Source organism: Arachis duranensis, chromosome 6 (genome assembly GCF_000817695.3).
Source record: "Arachis duranensis cultivar V14167 chromosome 6, aradu.V14167.gnm2.J7QH, whole genome shotgun sequence".
NCBI lineage: Eukaryota > Viridiplantae > Streptophyta > Magnoliopsida > Fabales > Fabaceae > Arachis > Arachis duranensis.
In genome coordinates, this window is record NC_029777.3 from 7,410,040 (window position 1) to 7,432,244 (window position 22,205).

General features: G+C 33.4%; 5 protein-coding genes across 5 annotated transcripts; 4 read left to right on the forward strand and 1 right to left on the reverse strand.

Moving 5' to 3' along the window:
• Positions 1–1,611: 1,611 nt before the first annotated feature.
• On the forward strand, positions 1,612–9,279 carry LOC107492388 (DNA mismatch repair protein MSH6). The gene is made up of 21 exons (XM_016113412.3): positions 1,612–2,642; positions 2,991–3,087; positions 3,220–3,322; positions 3,396–3,449; positions 3,537–3,611; positions 3,756–3,818; positions 3,912–3,995; positions 4,179–4,373; positions 4,638–5,140; positions 5,241–5,370; positions 5,535–5,626; positions 5,724–5,902; positions 5,980–6,182; positions 6,272–6,373; positions 6,715–6,877; positions 7,339–7,628; positions 7,699–7,836; positions 8,026–8,105; positions 8,188–8,287; positions 8,502–8,631; positions 8,738–9,279. The coding sequence occupies exons 1-21, from the start codon at positions 1,826–1,828 to the stop codon at positions 8,980–8,982; spliced, it is 3,843 nt and encodes a 1,280-aa protein (XP_015968898.1). The 5' UTR covers positions 1,612–1,825; the 3' UTR covers positions 8,983–9,279.
• A 56-nt stretch (positions 9,280–9,335) lies between these two features.
• LOC107492387 (uncharacterized) lies at positions 9,336–11,865 on the reverse strand. The gene is made up of 6 exons (XM_016113411.3): positions 11,654–11,865; positions 11,452–11,523; positions 10,387–10,454; positions 10,161–10,278; positions 9,747–9,827; positions 9,336–9,649 (listed from the first exon to the last, which is right to left on the reverse strand). The coding sequence occupies exons 1-6, from the start codon at positions 11,789–11,791 to the stop codon at positions 9,470–9,472; spliced, it is 657 nt and encodes a 218-aa protein (XP_015968897.1). The 5' UTR covers positions 11,792–11,865; the 3' UTR covers positions 9,336–9,469.
• A 4,186-nt stretch (positions 11,866–16,051) lies between these two features.
• Positions 16,052–17,265, forward strand: LOC107492389 (universal stress protein A-like protein). The gene is made up of 4 exons (XM_016113413.3): positions 16,052–16,338; positions 16,443–16,555; positions 16,637–16,755; positions 16,842–17,265. Exons 1-4 carry the CDS (start codon positions 16,164–16,166, stop codon positions 16,915–16,917), a joined length of 483 nt encoding a protein of 160 aa, XP_015968899.1. The 5' UTR covers positions 16,052–16,163; the 3' UTR covers positions 16,918–17,265.
• A 329-nt stretch (positions 17,266–17,594) lies between these two features.
• LOC127748580 (uncharacterized) lies at positions 17,595–18,383 on the forward strand. Its single transcript, XM_052263468.1, has one exon. The coding sequence runs from the start codon at positions 17,699–17,701 to the stop codon at positions 18,128–18,130; it is 432 nt and encodes a 143-aa protein (XP_052119428.1). The 5' UTR covers positions 17,595–17,698; the 3' UTR covers positions 18,131–18,383.
• A 2,290-nt stretch (positions 18,384–20,673) lies between these two features.
• Positions 20,674–21,309, forward strand: LOC107492297 (uncharacterized; the record flags this gene model as incomplete). Its single annotated transcript, XM_016113298.3, has 1 exon — positions 20,674–21,309. A coding segment is annotated over one exon (441 nt), but the record flags the coding sequence as incomplete, so codon positions are not given.
• Positions 21,310–22,205: the final 896 nt, after the last annotated feature.

The window sequence follows — 22,205 nt, forward strand, 5'->3', positions numbered from 1 at the left end:
AGTTAAATTGTTAGAAAAAAAATTGTTAGAAAAAGATTTGTTTAAAGAAAAGTATTAGTGTATTTGGCAAAATTTTGATAATAAAAGTAAAATCAAATTAAAAATGATTTTTAATAAATACAAACTCCATAATTGTGTTTGATAAAATAGCTTTTAAAACTTAAAAAAATTATAATAAACATGTTTATAACGAAGAATAATTTATTTCTTTAAATTCTTTAAAATTTTATATAATATTTTAAAATAAAATAATTTTAAAATAAAAAATTCAAAATAAACATAAATATAATAAATAAACTCTTTTATTTTTTAAATTTAAAATTTTATATAACTATCATAAAAATTTATTTTATCCTAAACATCATTATTAAAAATACTAAATTACCTAACTCAAATTTTAGAGACTAATAGTTTAAATATTTACTTGATTGTACTAATATAAATAAAGTTATCATTAGTCAATACTAAAATTTGTATGTAATCCAATGTTAGTACTGGATACATATTACCCACTTGTATATATTGGCTCATCTTTACAGATCACAAAAAATGGATCACATATTTCAAATAAACAACTCTTATGATTATATATCTATATTTACATATATATATATATATGTTGTTATTATAATTTTGACTAATGTTCTTGCAAGAAAAATTTTATAATTGGTTTTTATAAACCAAGTCAACCTCTTTACATTTCAAAGAACAAATAAAAAAGAAACAAAGATAATAGATCTACTGAAAAAAATACAAAAATAACGCACAAACAAATAATATAAATAGATTGAAGTTCATAACTAATATGTAATAGAGATGTATTTGTGTTAAAATTTGTAAAGATTAGGTTGAAAAATAAAAAATATATGAAAACTTGTGTTAGAATTTGTAAAGGTTAGAATGAGAAGTTAGAAATATACAAAGATTTCAACAACAATATAATAGCGAGAAATATGTGAAAGAAAATAAATAAAATTTGATAAGTACACGTCAACTTTAAAAAATTTCAACTGAGGTGCTTTTACTTTTAAAAGTTACAAGCATAAACACTTGAACTTTTTAATTTATCAAAAGCAAAATGAGGTGCTTGTGCTTTTTAAAAGTACAAACACCTTTTAAAAAAGTTTTACCAAATCCAACTTAAGTTAAATATGTAACTGCCATAAAAATATTTTATAAAAAACTCTTCTCACTTTTTATTGTGAAGAATGACACTTAATTACTTTACATTTGCCTTTCACTATTGTATACAAGGAGTTTAACTATGTATAATCGTTAGCTTCCTCCCACATATTCTATTAACCTCTACTTTTGCTACACTCTCTAGCGATTTATGCATGTTTGTTATTTTTCAAAAAGCGCTATAATGTGTAATAGTTTTTAGTCAACCAACTTTTCTTCTTAATTCGTGTTAGGTTATGTAATTTTTTGTGTTTAGTAAACTTTTCTATTCTGTAACAATTTACATAAAATTATGAAAAAGTTTATTCGAATAACAAATTGTAAAAAGTTATAATCGAGTAATTTTAGTTATATTTCAATTTATTTAAGTAATTTGTCAAAAAAGTATTGTTATTTTTTCGTAATTTTGGTAAGAAATTAAGAATCCGGTTAAAGAAGTGAAGGGGAAGTGTAACAGAGTGGAGAGAATTCCCGCCAGAACGAGAAGCATTTCCCGCCACCTCTTGTAATTATTAATTGGTTATCGCCACTAATCTCCCAAGCTTTGCAATACGCATGCTTCATACTTGATAGTTGATACTACATTACTTTGTCATTTTCTGTGTTTGTTCAAAAACACCACTCACACACACTGATCGCTAAGATGCGTCGCAACACCAACGGTCGATCGCCGCTGGTGAATCAACAGCGCCAAATCACTGCTTTCTTCTCCAAATCCACTTCTTCTTCTCCTTCTCCTTCTCCCATTCTCTCCGATTCCAAATCCATCAGCAACAATAAAACCTCTAAGCTAAACCCTAACCCTAGCCCTACCCCTCCCACGCCTTCCCCTTCTAATCCCAAACCCATTCTTCTCGTCGGAGCTTCTTCTCCTCTATACTCCGATGACGTCATTGGAAAAAGGATCAAGGTTTATTGGCCTCTTGATAAAGCATGGTACGAAGGTACCGTCAAATCGTTCGATAATGCCACTTCTAAGCATTTAGTGTTATACGACGATGACGAAGAGGAATCGCTCGACCTTTCCAAGGAGAAGTTCGAATGGGTTCAGGATTCTTCATCGTCTGTCAAGAAGCTTAAACGGTTGCGTCGCAGCTGCGACATCCCCATTGTTAGGAAGATGGTGATTGACGACGACGAGAGTGATGGAAGTCCCAAAGGTGTTGATGATGGTAATTGTGGCAGTGATGATTCGGATGAAGATTGGGGGAAGAATGCGGTGGATGAAGGCGCCGAGGAGGAAGATGACGTGGAGCTAGACAACGAGGAAGATGACTATGAAGATGCTGCTGCAGAGAGGTCTAAAAGAAAGTCAAGTGCGAAGGTGGAGCCCAAGAAGCGGAAAATGAGTGGAACAGAGAAACCGGAGCCTGCAAAAAAGAGCAAGAACGTCGAGGAAGCTGGTGGTGTTAAGGGAGCTTTCAAGTTCTCAGTATTGGAGCCTTCAAGTACTTCGGATAGTGAGTGATTATTTTTGGGTTTTATTTATTATTAATCTATGTACTTTGAGACCCAGTTTTCAGTTATGTGACTAATGCAGCTCCTTATTGAATGATTTTTTTATTGTTTTTATTTTAAGTTGGGGTGGGGTTGTGGCCGTTAAATCTGGTAATTTTCAAATTTGGAAGTAAATTGCTTGTGGTTGTCCTTCAAATAAGGAAGATTAATGGTCAAATGCAACCTGTTAAGTAATTTTCCCCTTTCAGTGGCATCAGCTTTGAGAGGCTGCTTCTTATATTGTCACTGGGTAACTGAACTGCCAAGTTCAATATATTTTGTAATTTATAATTTTGGTCATGTCTTTGAAGCTAAAAAGATATCCAATGGCGTTGACAATGTGGCAATTGATGATGCCTCTGAAAGATTTGCGACAAGGGATGCTCAGAAATTTCGCTTTCTCAGAGAGTGAGTGTTGAATGTTGTCATCTACTCTTTCTGTGCAACTGGTTCTAATCAGAATTGTTATTGCTATGTTTTTTGGTATCTTAATTTGTATATTTATTTTAAAGATTTATGATAAATATGGTCTTCTTACAGAGACCGCAGGGATGCTAAACGAAGGCGTCCTACTGATGAAAATTATGATCCAAGAACTCTCTATTTGCCTCCTGATTTCTTAAGGAGTTTGTCAGATGGCCAGGTAATTACTGCTAAAGTGTTATGGTGAATTCTCAAGGGTGAATGTTATTTATGTGGTCATTTAATGAATGCAGAAACAATGGTGGGAGTTCAAGTCAAAGCATATGGACAAAGTTTTATTTTTCAAGGTTTGAGTTGGTTAAGTTTTGTTGATGCTGTTGACCCATCCCTACAACCAAATGAATTTCAGTTTCCATATTTTTTTGCTGGTACAGATGGGTAAATTTTATGAACTTTTTGAGATGGATGCACATGTAGGAGTGAAAGAGCTTGACTTGCAGTATATGAAGGTAAGTATAAATGTTCAAGAGTTGTAGACCTACTTCAGAATCTCAAATTTTTTATACTGAATCATGCAGATTAATCTCTGGTCAATACTACATTTATACTCCCTCTCTCATGTTGATTTACATCATTACATGTGCTATTGTCAGGGGGAACAACCTCATTGTGGTTTTCCGGAGAGGAATTTCTCAATGAATGTGGAGAAACTTTTTGCATTGATACTTTTTTAATGTCTGCTGTTCTAATGAGCACGTCCAACAAGGCAGCCTCTGAAACTAAGAACTTACTGAATTGTATTGGTGGAGCAGGGTTACCGAGTTCTTGTTATAGAGCAGACTGAAACACCTGTACAGTTAGAGCTTCGTCGCAAGAATGGCTCAAAAGATAAGGTCTGATTATATCACAATAACTAGAAAAATAATTCTTTCTTATCCAGTAATGCACGCTTCATGTACTTTCAAATAGTGTTTTATATTTTACTTCTCTTTTTCCTCACATTTGATTCCATTTGATAGTACCTTATTGTTGATAGAAGAACATTGCTCTATAAGTTAGATATCTATTTCTTCTAGGTTGTGAGACGGGAAATATGTGCAGTGGTTACAAAAGGCACACTAACTGATGGGGAGTTGCTGTCAGCAAACCCAGAAGCTGCGTATTTGATGGCACTGACAGAGCAACATGAAAACAACGCAAATGAAGTTTCAGAGCGCATTTATGGACTTTGTATAGTCGATGTTGCCACAAGCAGAATCATTCTTGGACAGGTGCGACTCTACAATTTTGAGTCTCTGGAAAAATCCACATGCATTGACTTAGTCAAAATCTTACATGAATGCTGCTAATGTCAATAATTTAGTTAAGCACCCAATCCTTTTACCTCTATTGGGAATAAAGACAAATGGAGGCAGATAGGGCTTAAGATCTTTTTGGGGGTGGAGATTTTTATTTCAAGGATGCATTTTTACTTTATGTTTATTAATTATGTTTGCTCAGAATCTCAATAATGGGTTTGCTTCTCTGCACCACAGTTTAAGGATGACTTGGAATGCAGTGCTTTATGCTGCATCTTGTCTGAGATTAGGCCAGTTGAAATTGTGAAACCTGCTGAAGTGCTCAGTGCTGAAACAGAGAGAGTACTGCTGAAGCATACTAGAAATCCTCTAGTGAATGAATTAGTTCCTAATGTGGAGTTTTGGGATGCTGAAAAAACCGTGGATCAATTGAAGAGAATTTACAGGCACACTGATGAAGTTAGTCTAGAAGATAATGAGCTAGGTTGCTTGCCAGATGTTTTGCTGGAGCTGGTGAAAACTGTCAATGACAATAAAAGTGCACTTTCAGCTCTTGGGGGTGCTCTATATTATCTGAAACAGGCTTTCTTAGATGAGGCATTGCTTAGATTTGCACACTTTGAGTTACTTCCATGTTCTGGCTTCTGTGATCTTGCCTCAAAACCATACATGGTTCTTGATGCAGCAGCCTTGGAGAATCTTGAAATTTTTGAGAATAGCAGAAATGGAGATTCTTCAGGGTATGCTTATCATTGTCACATTCAATATCGTTACTCCTTTATTTTAATACAATGGGGATATTTTGTTTATATTTTAACTGAAATGATGATAATCTTACAGTACTCTGTATTCCCAATTAAACCATTGTGTTACCGCATTTGGAAAGAGACTACTAAGGGCATGGCTTGCAAGACCATTATGTCATATAGAGTTAATTAAGGAGCGCCAGGAAGCCATTACTAGTTTAAAGGTGGGTTTTCTTGGCCATCATTGTTACTTCTGTTTTTTATGATCCTTCATGATTTTATGCTAGTGGTGCTTAATATTATGCCATTTAGATGTTAAGATTGATTTTATCATAATCAACAGATTCAGAATCAATACATATTAGTAATAATAGTTTCTGCTTTTTAGGGAGTTAATTTACCTTATGCACTAGAATTTCGAAAAGCTTTGTCAAGGTTACCTGACATGGAGCGATTGCTGGCCCGCATCTTCTCCACTAGGTAAAAGATATCTATGCAACGGTGTGATGTTTAATTATTTATACTTGCCTCACTGATCATATTCTTAAGTACTCACTTTTCTTTTTCATGAATGTAGTGAAGCTAATGGAAGGAATGCTAATAAAGTGGTTCTGTATGAGGATGCAGCAAAGAAACAACTACAAGAGTTTATTTCTGCTCTTCGTGGTTGTGAACTAATGTTGCAAGCATGCTCTTCTCTTGGCGTTATTCTGAATGATGTCAAATCTAGACTACTCCATCATCTGTTAACACCTGGTATGGTTATCTCAATGAAATATGCTATAAAATTACTCTGGGCTACTGTTTGAGGTATTGTATGTTGTCAACTGTAGGAAAAGTTCTTCCTGATGTCTGCTTGGCTCTGAACCATTTCAAGGATGCCTTTGATTGGGTGGAAGCCAATAATTCAGGCCGTGTAATACCTCATGAAGGAGTTGACCCTGAGTATGACTCAGCCTGTAAGGCAGTTAAAGAAATTGAGTCGAGTTTATCAAAACATCTTATTGAACAAAGGAAATTGCTTGGAGACACATCTGTAAGACCAAGACCTCAGATGGAAACAATGAGTTTAGTCCTTTTATTGTGCATAAAATCAACATTTGAATGCTCTTATTTGTGTTACAGATCACTTATGTCACTGTTGGAAAGGACACATACCTTTTAGAAGTCCCAGAAAATTTTCGTGGGAAAGTTCCTCGGGACTATGAGCTGCGTTCATCTAAAAAAGTAAGGTCAATGTTTTGACAATTTAATGCGAACAAAATTGGAAACTGTTTGGTACTATCTGTTTGATTCTCATGTCTGAATATAACAGTCTGCGGTATTAATTTGTTGGATTCTAGTTCTAAGTATCCTTGCCTTAGTTTAGCCCATTTATTATGCTGGCGGGTCTTGGTATTTTATATCAGTTAACAGAAGTGAATTATTAGAAGTCCTACATTACTTAGGGATATGGCAAGATAGCTTTTATTATTGCTCGACAATATTCACCCTTTGCTTCTGGGTTGAAATATGTCCTTTTAACATGAATTAATCATTCTTTTGATTTCTTCATTTGGTCCATGCAGGGCTTCTTTAGGTACTGGACTCCTGCTATTAAAAAGTTCCTGGGAGAACTCTCCCAAGCTGAATCTGAAAAGGAGTCCTTATTGAAAAGTACATTGCAGAGATTAATTGGACGCTTTTGTGAAAATCATACTAAGTGGAGGCAATTGGTGTCTACTACAGCTGGTACTTATTGCTCTTCTGAACCCAATTAATAGCACTCCTGCTTAAGCCTCATTAGTGACAAGGTTGTCATTTTATTGTATTACGACCAGAAATATGAATTGAAACTGTAAAATTAGTATTTTTAAAATAATGACTTTCCTATTGCCCATGGAGGGGGAATGTACAAACATTAACCTGGTACCATTTGATCAATACAAGATTACAAGAAGATTAAATGAAAATGTGAAAGATGCATGTCTTGTACATGTTCAGCTGTCAAATTTTGTATTGTGCCTATTGTTTGCTCACTATATTTCTTCTGCTGAAATGATTCTCTTTGTTTTAGCCTTTCTTATCTTGATTCAATACACTCCTTTCCTTTAGGATATTTTTTCCAAGATAAAATTTTCATGCATTTAAATAGAAAATCAAAAGCATTTCTTTGTTTATGGCTTAAACTGGATGCCACCAACATATTGCAGAGCTGGATGTTTTGATCAGTTTAGCTATTGCTCGTGATTACTATGAAGGGCCAACATGCAGACCAAGTTTTTTAAGCATGCTATCTACCAAAGACAGTCCTTACCTCTCTGCTAAAAGTTTGGGACACCCAGTCCTTAGGAGTGATTCCTTAGGAAAGGGGGCCTTTGTACCCAATGACATATCAATTGGTGGTCAACACGATGCCAACTTTATTCTTCTAACTGGTCCTAACATGGGTGGAAAGTCAACTCTCCTTCGCCAAGTTTGCTTGGCGGTGGTTTTGGCCCAGGTGAAGCTGCTGAGGTGCAAAAGAGTGTGGCAGAGCATTTGATAATTTAATAACATGTTTTCTTCTGCAGGTAGGGGCTGATGTCCCAGCAGAGAGTTTTGATTTGTCACCTGTGGACCGTATCTTTGTTCGCATGGGTGCCAAAGATAATATCATGGCTGGCCAGAGTACATTTTTAACTGAGCTTTCAGAAACTGCAACAATGCTGGTGAGACCCCTCTGGCATCAACTTTAATAACGTGAAATAAGGGTTAAGTAGGCACGATAATAAAACGGACTTAGGACAAGCTTTATGAACCCTTTTATTTGGCTTGTTACATATTTTAGATCTATTACGTATATGAATTTGATCTGATTAAAGTATTCATACTCTAAATGTGTTTGATGATGAATACAGTCTTCAGCCACTCGTAATTCATTGGTGGCTCTTGATGAGCTTGGGCGTGGGACCTCAACTTCTGATGGGCAAGCCATTGCGTAAGTCTTTTGTGGGACTGGAATACTTCTATACCCTATGATGTCTTTATTAATATTTGATATTTGATTTCTTACTATGCAGGGAATCTGTTCTAGAACATTTTGTGCGGAAGGTTCAGTGTCGTGGATTGTTTTCTACACATTATCATCGATTAGCTATCGATTATTACAAAGATCCCAAGGTATTCCATGTGTGTTTCATACACGATAATTAAACCCATCCTCCGATGCTCAGAAGAGATATTTGAGCTCATTTGTGTTAGTTATGTGTACCCATGGGTTCACAAGTAGCCTTTTAAGATATGCTATTGAAGTCTTACATTATATGTTATGGAATTTCCAGTTTTCTATTTTGTTTAGTAGTTCTTAGTTTGTCTTTCATATATTGTTGTGAAGGTCTCCCTCTGCCATATGGCATGCCAAGTTGGTAGTGGAACAATTGGCGTGGATGAAGTCACCTTTCTTTATAGGCTGACCCCTGGTGCATGTCCCAAGAGCTATGGTGTTAATGTTGCACGGTTGGCAGGTATTATTCTTTTCCACTTTGAAAATTGTCTGCGATTTCTTTTTAATATGTTAAATAGTTCTTAGCCAGTTCTTGTTATAACAAAGTAACATTAAATTTGTTGCAGGGCTTCCAACTTCCGTGCTTCAGAAGGCTGCTGCTAAGTCCAAAGAATTTGAGGCCTCTTATGGTAAATCTAGAAATGCGTCTCTTGAAACAAACTCTCCAAATCAGGAATGGGTTGATGAGATGATAGTTGTAATGAAAATGTTGAACAAGGCTGCTGCAAATTTGAGTTATCAGGAAGGTGGTTGTGACAGCTCCCTCCATGAACTTAAGAGTAGAGCAAGAGAACTTATGCAGCGATGTTAATTGCTGTAGAGAATCTAGATATGTTTGCCATGATTCATTTTTTTGAAAAAACAAGGTTTTGGTGGCCAGATTCTGTAGTAATCAATCCAGATGGGATAAGGGCCATCTTGCTTTTCATGTTGGTTGTCCAACATACCACTTTTGTTGATGGCGTGCTTGTAAATAGTTGTAGCGATAGTGATTGGTTACAACTAACAAATTGAAGCCTGACCCGTTGTACATGTTTAGGAGTTCTCCTAATAGACTTGTTTTTAAAGTTAATACAACAGGCGAATTCGGTTGGGCTTTTTCTTCCCCCTATTCGGTATTGTTAGGTCGGTGGGTGATACAAACTACAAGGTATGAATGCTGCATGCGTAAATGGGAAATTCATTTCAATTCAAATTGCTTTTTCTATGAACTTATGTTCAATGTTTCAACCAAAAAATAAAAAAATTGACGAGAAGCATCTTTCATAATGCTCCTGATTAATATACATAAATAATGTTTATATACTTGTTGCATATGCATGAAGCCGTCTTGACTCGCTTTCGTCACTTGTAGCAGACAATGATATTGCATATTCATAATCCCCGTAGTGTCGCTGAACACTGTTGTGAATGGCTCCGATCGTTCTAATAATTATGTACATGGGTAAAATTATTCCGCTAGCCTTTAGTATAATAACCTACATCAAAGACAAGTTCAAGTTCCATTCAGTTCCACAGCCAAACGCATAAATATCATATATGAGGAACATTGGGTATCAAATATGATAGACTTACTGTTACAAGTGTAAATGGATAATCCTCCGTTCCACTTGAAAGCACTGCGAATATATGTCTTACAAGCAACACAAATGTAAACTGCAAAAGATAAGTCCAGAGAATTATTACATGAAGATACTTTAAATTAAACAAACTCAAGGAAATGCGAAATGGCATACAGGGTCCACAAATCCTATGTCTTGAAGTGAAAATGTGAACATAAACTATTATTATTCAAGCCTTTCTAATCTAGTTGACAATATTGAAAGAATCAATGTGAGTCATTGACTCGTTAAATTTTCCAAATCCAGCCAAACTGATTAATTGATTTTGTTGTATTATCAAAGTACAACCTAAGGCACCTACGAAGCTGCTGCAAGAAATAAAGATTCGAATTTATTAACGCCGCCAAGAAAACACGTAAATGCTTACAGCTAATGCAATTGTTCGACAGCAAGACGCGCTTCTTTGAGTTGCAGCATTGCATTCTGGCTGCTCTTCCACTTCATCCATTATCTCTATTCTTCCGTTTGATTCTTCTTCCTCCATCCTTAACATAAATACAACACATTCTCCAAATTTAATATCCAAACACATCTTAATTTAGTCCTAATATAAGTTCACATTCATAGTTGCATATATACATGTTATAGAATACCTAGTGGACATTGCTTCATCATTTATGTGAGACTTCTTAGGCTTTGCTGTATATCCAGGTTGATATTGCTGCAAAGAAAAAAAAAAACAAAACAAAATGAACTCGATCACAATTAACAAACCTGAAATACATTCATGTCTTATAACAAAATATTAAATTGGGTGGCAACACGTCGCCACGTCGGTGAGAACGAAAATATTATATTATATCAATTCAAAACCGTCCCATAGAGGCCCTATTATTTTACTAGAATAGTTTCAAAATGGAAATTAATATTAAACCGAACAAGAGCCAAATTATGTGATCCTATTCCCCAACAACAAATAAACATTCCTACATTAACTAAATATAATACTAATACGGTGGGACTTCTAAATTCTAATAATAGTTAAGAAGGAAAGCTATATACATTGAGCTTACATATAATTATATAAGCCAAACAGCTAAATTACAACAACAACAACAACAACAACAACAACAACAACAACAACAATAATAACAATAATAATAATAATAATAATAATAATAATAAGCAAGTTAATATCATTTTGTTGCTATAGCCATTACGTCAAAACCGGATAGAGAAGCTCACCCTTTTTTTCTCGATACCGACAAACAAATATAAATAAATAAATAGTAACACACGACAAATATTTTAAATAGCATCAGTATTCAGTAAAGTTAATTTTCATTGTAATAATAATAATAATGAATAAAATAGTAACACGGTGGTAAGTGGTAACTTTAAACTTTCTCTTCTCTTTTGATATTGTTAGAAAAGTATGAAGGGAACAAGATATTAGTTTCGCTCTTAACTTAATAAATAAGTCAATTAATATCAAGTTATCAACAAATGCATAACTTAAAACACTCTCTTTCTTTCTCCCCTTTTTCTTTATTGAAGAAAAGAAAATGAATATTCCAAAAAATTAATTAGCGTCAGGAAAGTAAATTCTGATTGTAACTTTTTTAAAACGATATGAAAACAACGCTATCACCAACAATTAAAAAATAAAAAAATAAAGAAGAAGAAGAAGAAGAAGAATGATCGAGGTTGGTTCATACCTGAAGACATAATTCACATATCGTATTTCCTTTCTCGTTGCACCATCTCTGTATGCAATCTCTATGAGCAAACTGAATAGTAAAGGAAAAAAAAACAGAGTTATTGATCATACCTGAGAAGAAAAAGAAGAATAATATTGTAAATAAATAAATAATCGATTGAGAAGAACAGAAGCTGAAGAAAATTTTGATGTGTTTGTACCTTAACAGTTCCAGAACAAGCACATGGTGCTTCCAAGGTTGTTGAGCTCTCAAACTCTTCTTCGTGACATATTCTACAGCGAGGAACAACCGGAGATATTAATTTCGAGTCGTTGATTATGATCACAACCTCTTCCATCTTTCTTGCTTCCTATGATCTCTGTTTCTTTCAAGTTTGTTTTCGAATTCTTTCTGATACTCTGTTTTTGGGTTCCCCTGTTTTCTCTCTCTCTCGAATCTCAACTTTGTTTATAAATACAGGGCAAAACTTTGGAGTTACCAAAATGCCCTTGCAAGTTCTTAAGGAAAAAGGGGGAAATTATTAAAATAGAAATATTATTAATGTGACTGAATTTCTGATACCATAATTATGAAGGGTCGCTTTTACCCTTTGCAGGGTCAGATTAGTAAGTAGATTGTTATTACTATTTTAACTTCCTTAGCTTTCAGCCTTGTAAGGTTCAAATATTGTTAATTTTGAAATAATGGTTTATAGTAACAAATATGAACTTTATAAAAATTGAATGATTGTTTGGATATAGCAAAATATAAAAATATTATTTATATATTAAAATTAATTATGTATAATATTTAAAAATCATATAAAATTATAACTTTTTTGGTTTTTTAATATATTTATATTTTCAATTTTATATTTTAAGTTAATAATCAATTTTAGTAATTAATATTCATATACTATTATAATTAATTAAAATAGTAGCACAAAGTATTTATATCTCGATAGGGAGTCGTAGTGTTCATTTATTTGGTCAAATATGTTGACAAAGACATTCGCGGTGTTCAATATTTTCCTTAAATTATTCAGTCAAGTTATAAGAGATATTATATTTTTCTTAGAATATTAAAACTAAATCATTTGAGGATAACCATCCTCTTTATCTTCCGTAACAGTATGAGGATATTTTCCTTTATATGTNATAAATTTTTTAAAAAAATTATATTATTTTTTTTAAATTAAAATTATTTATCATATATGTCATCCTCCCCAACATTTCAAAATTATGTTTTCATTTATTGGTGATCTTTTCAACTTTCCCGTTTTTTGATCAAATTTTCTTCCGTTGACAATTAAACATCTCAAAGGTTGGTGACATTGCTTAATCGGGAATTCAATTTTTTCTTGTCTCTAAATAGATAACCAGATTAAGCTACTGTCTGAAGCAAAACCTACATATTATTCATGAATTTACAAAATCTATTAGAGAGATTAGTGCGTTAGTTAAAAAAGTTATATATTAATTACTTGTTATACACAACTGATCAATTAGCCAGTTAATGCTAATTAACTTACAAATCAATTAAAAATGTTAAAATTGAGAAAAAAGATTAAAAAATGTAATTTTTTCTAATACGGTTAATACGTATAAAACTTATAAAAATAAATGATATTTCTTATTAAAATACTTTATTTATAACATTCTTGATTAATATTCGTAGCACAGTTATTAGTAAGATTTAAAAAATAAAAAATAAAACAGAAAACAAAATGGTATGATCCTGTGCACCTTTACTTGTATTCATTTATTATAGTGAAGAAGGGGGGGCACAATTGCAAATTATTGCAACTATGAAAGAAAGATAGGTACCTTATTTTTCCTGTGCTCCTCCGCTAACAGTTCCAACACTGCACTTCCCTCAGTTTTAAATCTGGGGCCTACGATCCTTCTTCGCCAACGGTAAGTAACAAACGTTCATAGCAAACTGAAATTTGAATTAATGGGCCCCATTCTATTTATTTATTTATTATTATTATTTTCTTTTTCTAAAATTAGAATAATAGAGTTAGATTAATCCAAAACGCGCTCACCCAAATGCATCATTAGCCACATTCGGTGACTCTCCTTTCCACGCCAACCTCCTTTTCGCCTTTTTAAAATCCTTCAATTCCTAACTTATTTCATGATTGATCCATAAACGAAATAACACACAAGTTAAACATATTCTTCAATAATTCAATTCTTATAGTTACATGTTTGACAAATACGATGTACATATAAATATTATTGCGTATTGTGCAATTAGGATCTTTAATTGTGTCCTGCGATTAGAAAATAAGGCTATGATATTTATTGCATTTCATACTGTATGGGAGGAAGCTGACACACGTTACTTAATGCTTAGGTCTTAGTGCTTATCCTTTATAGTTTTTTTTGTTCTTATCGCCTCCCTTCAAATTGTTCTGGATTTATCCAACAATTATTTGCAATCCTTGTCATTTAGAACATTCACTAATCACATATTCACAAAATCGCAGCACACAAATTCATAGGGGGATTAAAAGTTTTCTGGTGACATTTTTATGGGCAAGTGGTCGGTACAATATTGGATTATGTAGGGACAAGAGCCTTACGTTCAGAAAAGTGGACCCCACCCACTCATCTTGTTAATGTTCTTAGCTAAGTACCCAAAGCCGCGTAAGAAAAAAATAATATTATTAATAAAATAAACTGAATCTAATTATTATTTATTTGTATAGCTATAGTAATTTATAAACATTGTAATTTTTAGGGGGTTGGAGCCATTTGGTGGTGGTGGTTTGGTAACCAAGTTAGTTCCGTTAATGCATGTTGTCGTTGTTGAGTTGTGTTTAAGCTAAGTCTTTAATTAAAGTGAATAAAGGAGGGAAGGATGCAATAAATCAACCTAAAATTTGGAAATTTCTATCATTTGTTTGATTAGGAATGTGAGCTAGAAAGGTATCGTTCTAGTTGTGAACGTTGATGTCTTAGCTTGAAAGTACATGAATTTGCATGGATAAAAATCATATAAGATTGAGGGTCATGTATGATTAAAAAAATAAAAGGGAAAAGAATAATAAATTATGATGATGTTAATATGGTTTTATTCCCAAACGGGGAAAAGGGATGGGCCAGTATCATAGTTAGGTAGGTTTATTTCTATCTGGGCCGTTGTTGGGTTTGATCACTTCCAAAGTTAGAGGCACCTAAACATGGGCTTAGGTCTCATTTAAGTTTAATTTTTAGACCTCTGTTAAGCTTACCACCAATTGATGAGTTATGACCCAAGAAAAATAATGTAGCTCTATACAATGAAGATGTCGTTGACTATGAAGAAAAGAACAATGAAAATGTCTGTCCAGTTGATAAAGAATGTCTTGAGAAGAAAAGGAAAGCACATAGGGCATATGCATAGCTCTTCCAAGAGGAGATTGAAGAGTCACAAGTCACACAGTTCCCATATAATCTCCCAGGTTGCATGGATTAAGTGGTGGTTACAATTTCACCCATCAACCGTAAGTGATGAGGGCAATAATGTGATATTTTTCTGGCCCTTGAGAGGCATGTCTATACCTATACACATGCTACATTGCTACAATGCTTCTATCGACTAAAGTTTTACAATACACAATTCTTTATTTGCTAAATTGGCTCAATTATGTTCATAAAATTATTCTCTTTATTATGTCAAATAACTAGTTACATGTTTTAAATACTAACGGATCTCTAATCTCTTCAATAGATTTCACACAAACGAACAATTCGCAAGTATGTATAAGGGCTTGACACGTAATATTTGAAATTGTGGAGAAAACGCAACATGTACACATGCAGTTAGCTAGTTTGTCTGATTGAGATACTTCAAATTATTCAATCTACTTTACAAAGTAAGAAATTAACCTGAGTCAAATAACTATTATAATTATAATTATAACTATAATAAAATAACGATGATATTATTGTGTCCCTACCTAAAGATCAAGTAGATATGTGTCATTCTATACATTAGTTTTCTGTCTGCTTTTTCATGATCCCTTAAGCTACGTTATTGTGGGAGGTAGTTTATGCCTTGGAGTTTCGATTCTAACCACTCATTCAATGGATTATGGATATGAAATAGACAGCCACATCCAATTCAATTGCCTGAGATGTAAACAGCACACACTGGACATTGACATTTAGCTTAATCATAGTAAACTCCACTCTACTTTTATTTGTATCGAATTTCCCACTAAATTAAAATACTTAATTTTCTATACTCTAATTTGTTTGGTTCTTCTTCAATCCTAGTCCTAGTATAATAAAAACATATATAGGGCTTTCCCTCACTTGGATTCTGAACATGACACGGTTGTTTCCTTGTTGATCTTTTGTGCAACATACCAAAATTATAACTTGGCGTAGCATCGTTAGATATTTGGTTTCTTAAGCCAAAGACTAAGTCAATATGTTATTAAGCTCATACTTAGAGATATTTTAAAATAAATTTATATATTTTAATCACAAATGTAAGTAGTAACCAAAAGTCTAGAATTACATTCTAAGTTCCACTTTTTTCAAGAAGCTAATTAGTCCATGCGATGTTGATTGACAACTGACATAGTATTAATTTCTAACTACTACGAAGAAATTAAATCCGGAAATAACACAAGGATCTAAGTTCTATATATACATAATCCAATCCCATTTGGTTCAGCATTATCCACATTCTAAGGCCAAAACAAACACTGGTAGTGAAGAGTGAATAGAGGAATGGAAATGGAGAAAAGAGAGAGGAAGATTATGGTGGCTGTGGATGAGAGCCAAGAGAGTATGTATGCGCTGTCATGGTGTCTAAGCAACCTTGTTTCTGACAACGTCGACAACGTTAAACTTGTCCTCCTCTATGTCAAGCCACCCCCTTCTGTTTACCCCTTAGATGCTGCAGGTTTTTCTTACTTAATTAGTTTCTTCCCACTTTAGTTTTTTAGTTAGAATTAAATAAATAATTACTATAAATTTGGAAAAACTCTCTGACCTTTTTTTTAACAGGGTACATATTTTCAAGTGATGTTGTTTCAACTATGGAAAAGTATGGAAAGGATTTGGCTAACTCGGTAATGGAAAGAGCTGGGGATATTTGCAGAAAATTGAACACTACGAATGTATGTAGGCGTTCTTGCATGTACCCTTTTGTTTTGTATTTTGTTCTTGAACTTTATACCAATGATGGGTTTGGTATGCAGATGAGTATGGAGAGAGTAATTGGTAGTGGAGATGCCAAGAATGTGATATGCAGTGCTGTGAAGAAACTTGAGGCTGATACCTTGGTCATGGGAACCCATAGCTATGGATTCTTTAAGAGGTATAATTTGGATATATAAAAGATGTGATTATGATTATAAATTTATAATTTATGAATAAGAAGAGTATTGGGTAAACTTGTTGCAGGGCACTCCTTGGAAGCGTTAGTGATCATTGTGCTAAGCATGCCAAGTGTCCTGTTGTAATTGTTAAGCATCCTTGATTCTCATATTTGGAAGCAGGTTCCAGGGCATACCTACAACTATAACTATCTAGCATCAAGAAGAATGGATTTTTTTTGTGTATATGTACATATATCTAAAGCATAGGGGGAAAAGATGGTTGGGGAGAATGTTTATTTCATTTTATGATACTTATGCTTAATTTCATGTTAAGAAATAGTTGTTATTGATTCGGATTATTCCAAGTTGCTGTTTACATCCACAACCACAAGCTAGAAAGTCCAATAGATATAGTGAAAAAATCAGAGGGTAATTAAGGTAACAAAATGTGAAGCGCAGTGAATATGTGGAATCAAAATTGAAATGAAAAGGTTTGGATGACCGGATTGCGTGTTTTGTGGTAGTGACAGTTGGGTATATGTTGGGAATTGGAATCCATCAATCAATCACTCAAAAGTAGGAAAGATACCATGCACTCACCTCTCAGCTGCACCATTTCTTGAGTATTTAAAGCAACCAATTTGTGATATGATTGGCCCATAAACTAAACTAAATCTGTTGCATAAAGGTTAGAAGTGCAAGTTACAGATTAAATAAAGGAGAATAATACAAGAATAAAGTGTGCGCGTCTTTTGCACTAATTCAAAAGTTGTCCTGACTCCACGTCATTCCAAAATCAAGTGGTTAATGGCCATGCTTGACCCAACCCACACACTCTTCTTACACTCATATAACACCCTCATCAACTTGTAACTAACTCCTGTTCCCTATCAACACCTATATATACCATTAGGTTTAATTAATCATCAAAATCATATAAACATGGGGAATTGTTATTGTACCTCTAGTAAGACGACGGCCATGGTGGTGGACACAAGCGGGAATGTTCACCGGATCAAGCTGCCACTCAACTCCGGGGAGCTTATGATCGAGCAAATCGGCCACGTCATCACTCCCGCAGACGTACTCCAAAGAACGCGACGGATCTCGCCCTTGGGGGCCGACGAGGAGCTCCTACCGGGAAAGCTTTACCTGCTGGTTCCGGCGAGTAGGGTGCACTCAAAGGCTTCGCCATCGGAGATCGCCAAAACTCATATCAAGAACCACAAGAGTCTCAAGATGGCAACGGAACACGGAGAAGACAAAATTACCCCTGTTGGTGTGGGTGTGGGGTTAGGGTACCAAGGGAAAAGAAGATGGAATCCTGTTCTGGACCCTATTCTGGAATCTTCTAGAGAATCTAACTACCCTTAAGCAGTAAAATATAGAGTATACTTTCTCTTATTTATTTGATGGAGTAGTACGTTAGACTCACTCCTCTTGTTAGTTAATCACTTTTAGAATCACCTCAATTATACATTTTCTTTTTGGAATATACCCTTAAACATTATGTAATCATTCATTGACACAGATCAAAGCTACAGATGCTAGTCAAAAGCAAAAGCTTCTAGAATGGCAACTACTTCCCTCAAATTTAAGAATAATACCCTTGTTCCTATTTTCAATCTATTTCTGCATTTGGAGGAGACACTAGGACTACTGAGACATAAATTGAAAGATATAAAAATTAAGAGACAAAGACCAAAATAAATTTATTGTATTGTGTTTGGTTCCAAGTATATAGAATTGAATTGAGATAAATACAGAAAATAAATTAAACAAAATGATTTAATTACCCTTTTTTTCTCTTTCCCATTTTTCGCCTCAAATTTCTTCTTCCATCACAAAACAGTCAGAGCGTGGGATTAGCAAGTCATTGAACAAATTCCAACTCAAGCAAAAGGCGTTACTGTCCATCATCTAGATCTTTGTATATCTTCTTTGGTCTGAGTAAAAGGCAATGACCATTAGCCATTACATACAACTAATATTCAATTTTAACACTTTCAATTTGTGAATCATAATTTTTAACTCAATTTTATACAACGAGCAAAACAATAAACAGCAAAACCAAGCTCAGTTTTAGAATAGTTTTGACAATAATCATAAAAAAAAAATTCAAAAACACTAACTACGAGAAATTTCACATTCGTTCTTACAAAAATCAAGCAATTGAAAATTTCTAAAACAAAAACAATTATCGATGAAAATTGGAAATAAAAAATTAAAAAACGTACATCAAGAATGAACGCTACAAACCAATGGTTAAATTAATTATATATTAAAATATAAAATATAAAATATATGTTAAAACTTAAAAATATGTGAATAATAAATATATTTATATACAAATATATAATAATTAATTTTTATTATGCTAATAATATTTTTTTTTTACAGATCAAAAGATAGTAGTGGAGCCGAACACTATTTTATTCCCCAACAGCCCAAAATGTTGCTAAAACCGTGAGAAAATCTCTCTGATAAAGTCGAAAAAAAATCTCTGATATAGGGTTCTTTCTTATTTTCTCCCACTTCAGTTGGGCTTCTATCAGTTCCAACCGAAAAAAAATTTGTAAGGAAAGAAAGAGAAGTAGGGCCCAAAAGCAGAAAAAATGTTATTGCAGTTTTTTTATATAATAATACATTTCATATTGCTGTGGTATATGACCGACTGACCGTCATTTGCATTTTGCAATGGTTGCTATCATTCTTCTTAAGTTGCAAATTTTATTTTCCACCATCGATATACATCCTGCTAATATGTCACACATTAAAGTTAGGTTTGCAAACCTAACAAGTAGATTTAATACACTTCATCTTTGACCCTCCATCCTTTCTCAACACTCTCTATTTTGTCTAAAGGGCACTTGACAATAATTTTTAGCAATATTTCTGTTCCTATTTTTAAAATGAAGTATTATTCCATTCTAAGGGTTTTAAATATTGCTTTAATTTTAATTAGAGTGTCTTGCATTATATAAGTACAGATTCCTTATACAAAGTTGTCAACTTAATTAAATCTTGATCTGCGACAAACTAATTTTACTTAAACTAATCCTTTATATTTAAATATCATTATATTACACTTGAAAACAATATTCTACTGAGCAGAACTATAAATGTACTTTTAGTATTAACAATAAATACAGACAAATTAAAAAAATTATTATTATATTGAATAAATGGAATAGCTCAAAATATAGTGCATCACACACCACCAATAATAATATAATAAAATTAGTTAACTTAGTTGTAGTTGAACGGTTCCTTTTCCCCTTAAATTCATCTCCTGTTAGGTAATTGGAGAGATTAAGAACGAGCAATGCTAGGCCAGCAATATTTGGGATTGGTAGCCATCAATTAGCCATCAATGATGATTTGATGGTGTGAGATTGCTGTGAGATTTCATCCAATGACTCACCTTTTTCTGCTGGTTACAACTGGCCAAAATGCAATAAAATTGCTGACCCCTAGACTTTTCTATTAAGAACACACAAATGGGCCACCATCACCACCTCATCCTATATACATCAACTCACAATCCCTAAATAAAAAAATTACCAAAATCATTATTCTTCAAAAAAAAAAGATTTAATAAATAAATATGGGGAACAGCCCAATTTTCAAGTCAAAAATGGTGAATAAGTAATTATGTACTTGTAACTCCGCTTAGAAAGCCAACGACCCAAACAAAGAAAATGAAACTACCAATTCCACCATTTAATATCCGTCACAAGATGGAGCCGTTTAACCAACACCATCAGTATATCTACATCTAGTTACGTACATAACTAAATTCACATTCTATCTCACTTTAAATTAAAACTATAGTCTTCTCATTTCTCATTCTATTTCTATTCCTATTCCTAGTAGCTATTATCTCATCTCACTTAGCATAATAATAATAATAATAATACTCCGCCATGAAGGAGAGAAGTCCAACTCCATTGCCTGCTGACAAGAAGTTAGAGATGAGAAAAATGTACGTCATGCTTCCGGTGAAGCGAGGGAAGGCGGTGGGACTGAGCGGCGAAGAGTGCCGCCGCATTGTGATGATGGTTAATTATTCTGCCACACTTCATTGCAAGTACAACGATCTTGCGGTGTGTTCTCCAAGGCTTCTTCCTTGGATCGCAAGGCTTTGGCGGAACAATGAAATGTTGCAGAGAAAGGAGGAAAACATGGCGGGAAATAATATTGAACAACAAGTGCCAGAAATCATTGAAGAGAGGCCGGAATATTATCTGAGTAGGCAAATGTCCGGGAAAGGATGGAAGCCTAGCTTGGACACCATTAAGGAGAAGAACAAGATTAAGACAAAACTCTCTCCTTGGTTCTTCATTAAAAGTTTTTAATCTAGGTGAAAATTCACGTGTATTTATTATTTATGTAAAATTTATAATTAAAAATTGTTAGATAATTTAATATGTTGTCTAATAATTTTAATTATTAATTTTATATAAAAATAATTATATGTGGCAATTACTTTACAGATTACATTTTTTTAACCACTATGTATGTAATGTGCATCTTTTTGTTGTTTATTTAAATTTCATGTTAACACGCCTAAAACTGCATAATGAAACAAGAATTTAGCAAAATCGATCTATCTTTTCCTCTTTTTTTATGTTATTGTATGTCGTTCAATTAAGCCAAACCAAGAGATTGGGAAAATTAGAGCATTGCCCCCTTTGTTTTCTTATTATTTATGAGATGAGAGTCTTTTATGTTTTTGGATTCACAAGAATAAAGCATGCATATAGGAGGGAAAAAGAATAATTCAGAAAGACGTGAGATGCTTACATAAAGGTGACCACAAAATACTTTTCAGTCGTGATAACAAGTTTTGTTCAGGGAAGGTTTTTATATGTTTTTTATTAAAGAATTCAATTGATAATATTTTATTTTAAGATATATATCATTAGTTAAACTCATCCTTTTAAAATTCTCATAAATCATTATTTAGATCAAATTTTATTTCTTACAAATAAAGCTGGAAGTGAGTGAAATCTCAAATTTCACTAGTTATAAGCTCAATAAATTGGCTTAATAAAATTGTGAGCTAAATAATTAATTTGGGTTGATTAAATAGTCAATTCATTTGTCTGCTTGAGTAAGTATTGTAATTCGAATTTCGTCTTGTGTATGCAGCAATTAATTGATCAGCAATAGACCCTTAAATAAAATTCATATCCACCATAAATTAATTCTTAATCTGTCGAGTGGAAACAAAAAAAACTCTAGAGCCAAATTAAATAAACTGAAACCATTAGTCACCAAAAAAAAACTAATCCATCCTAGGATTGTTTGGGTTTGGATAGAGTAGATCAACGGTAAACCGTTGTCAAAGTTAGTGAGTCTATTTTATACCTACCTTCTATATAGTATATAGGCTCATGAAGCAGAACCTCTACTGAAAATTGTTGAGTAGGAATACGCACCTATC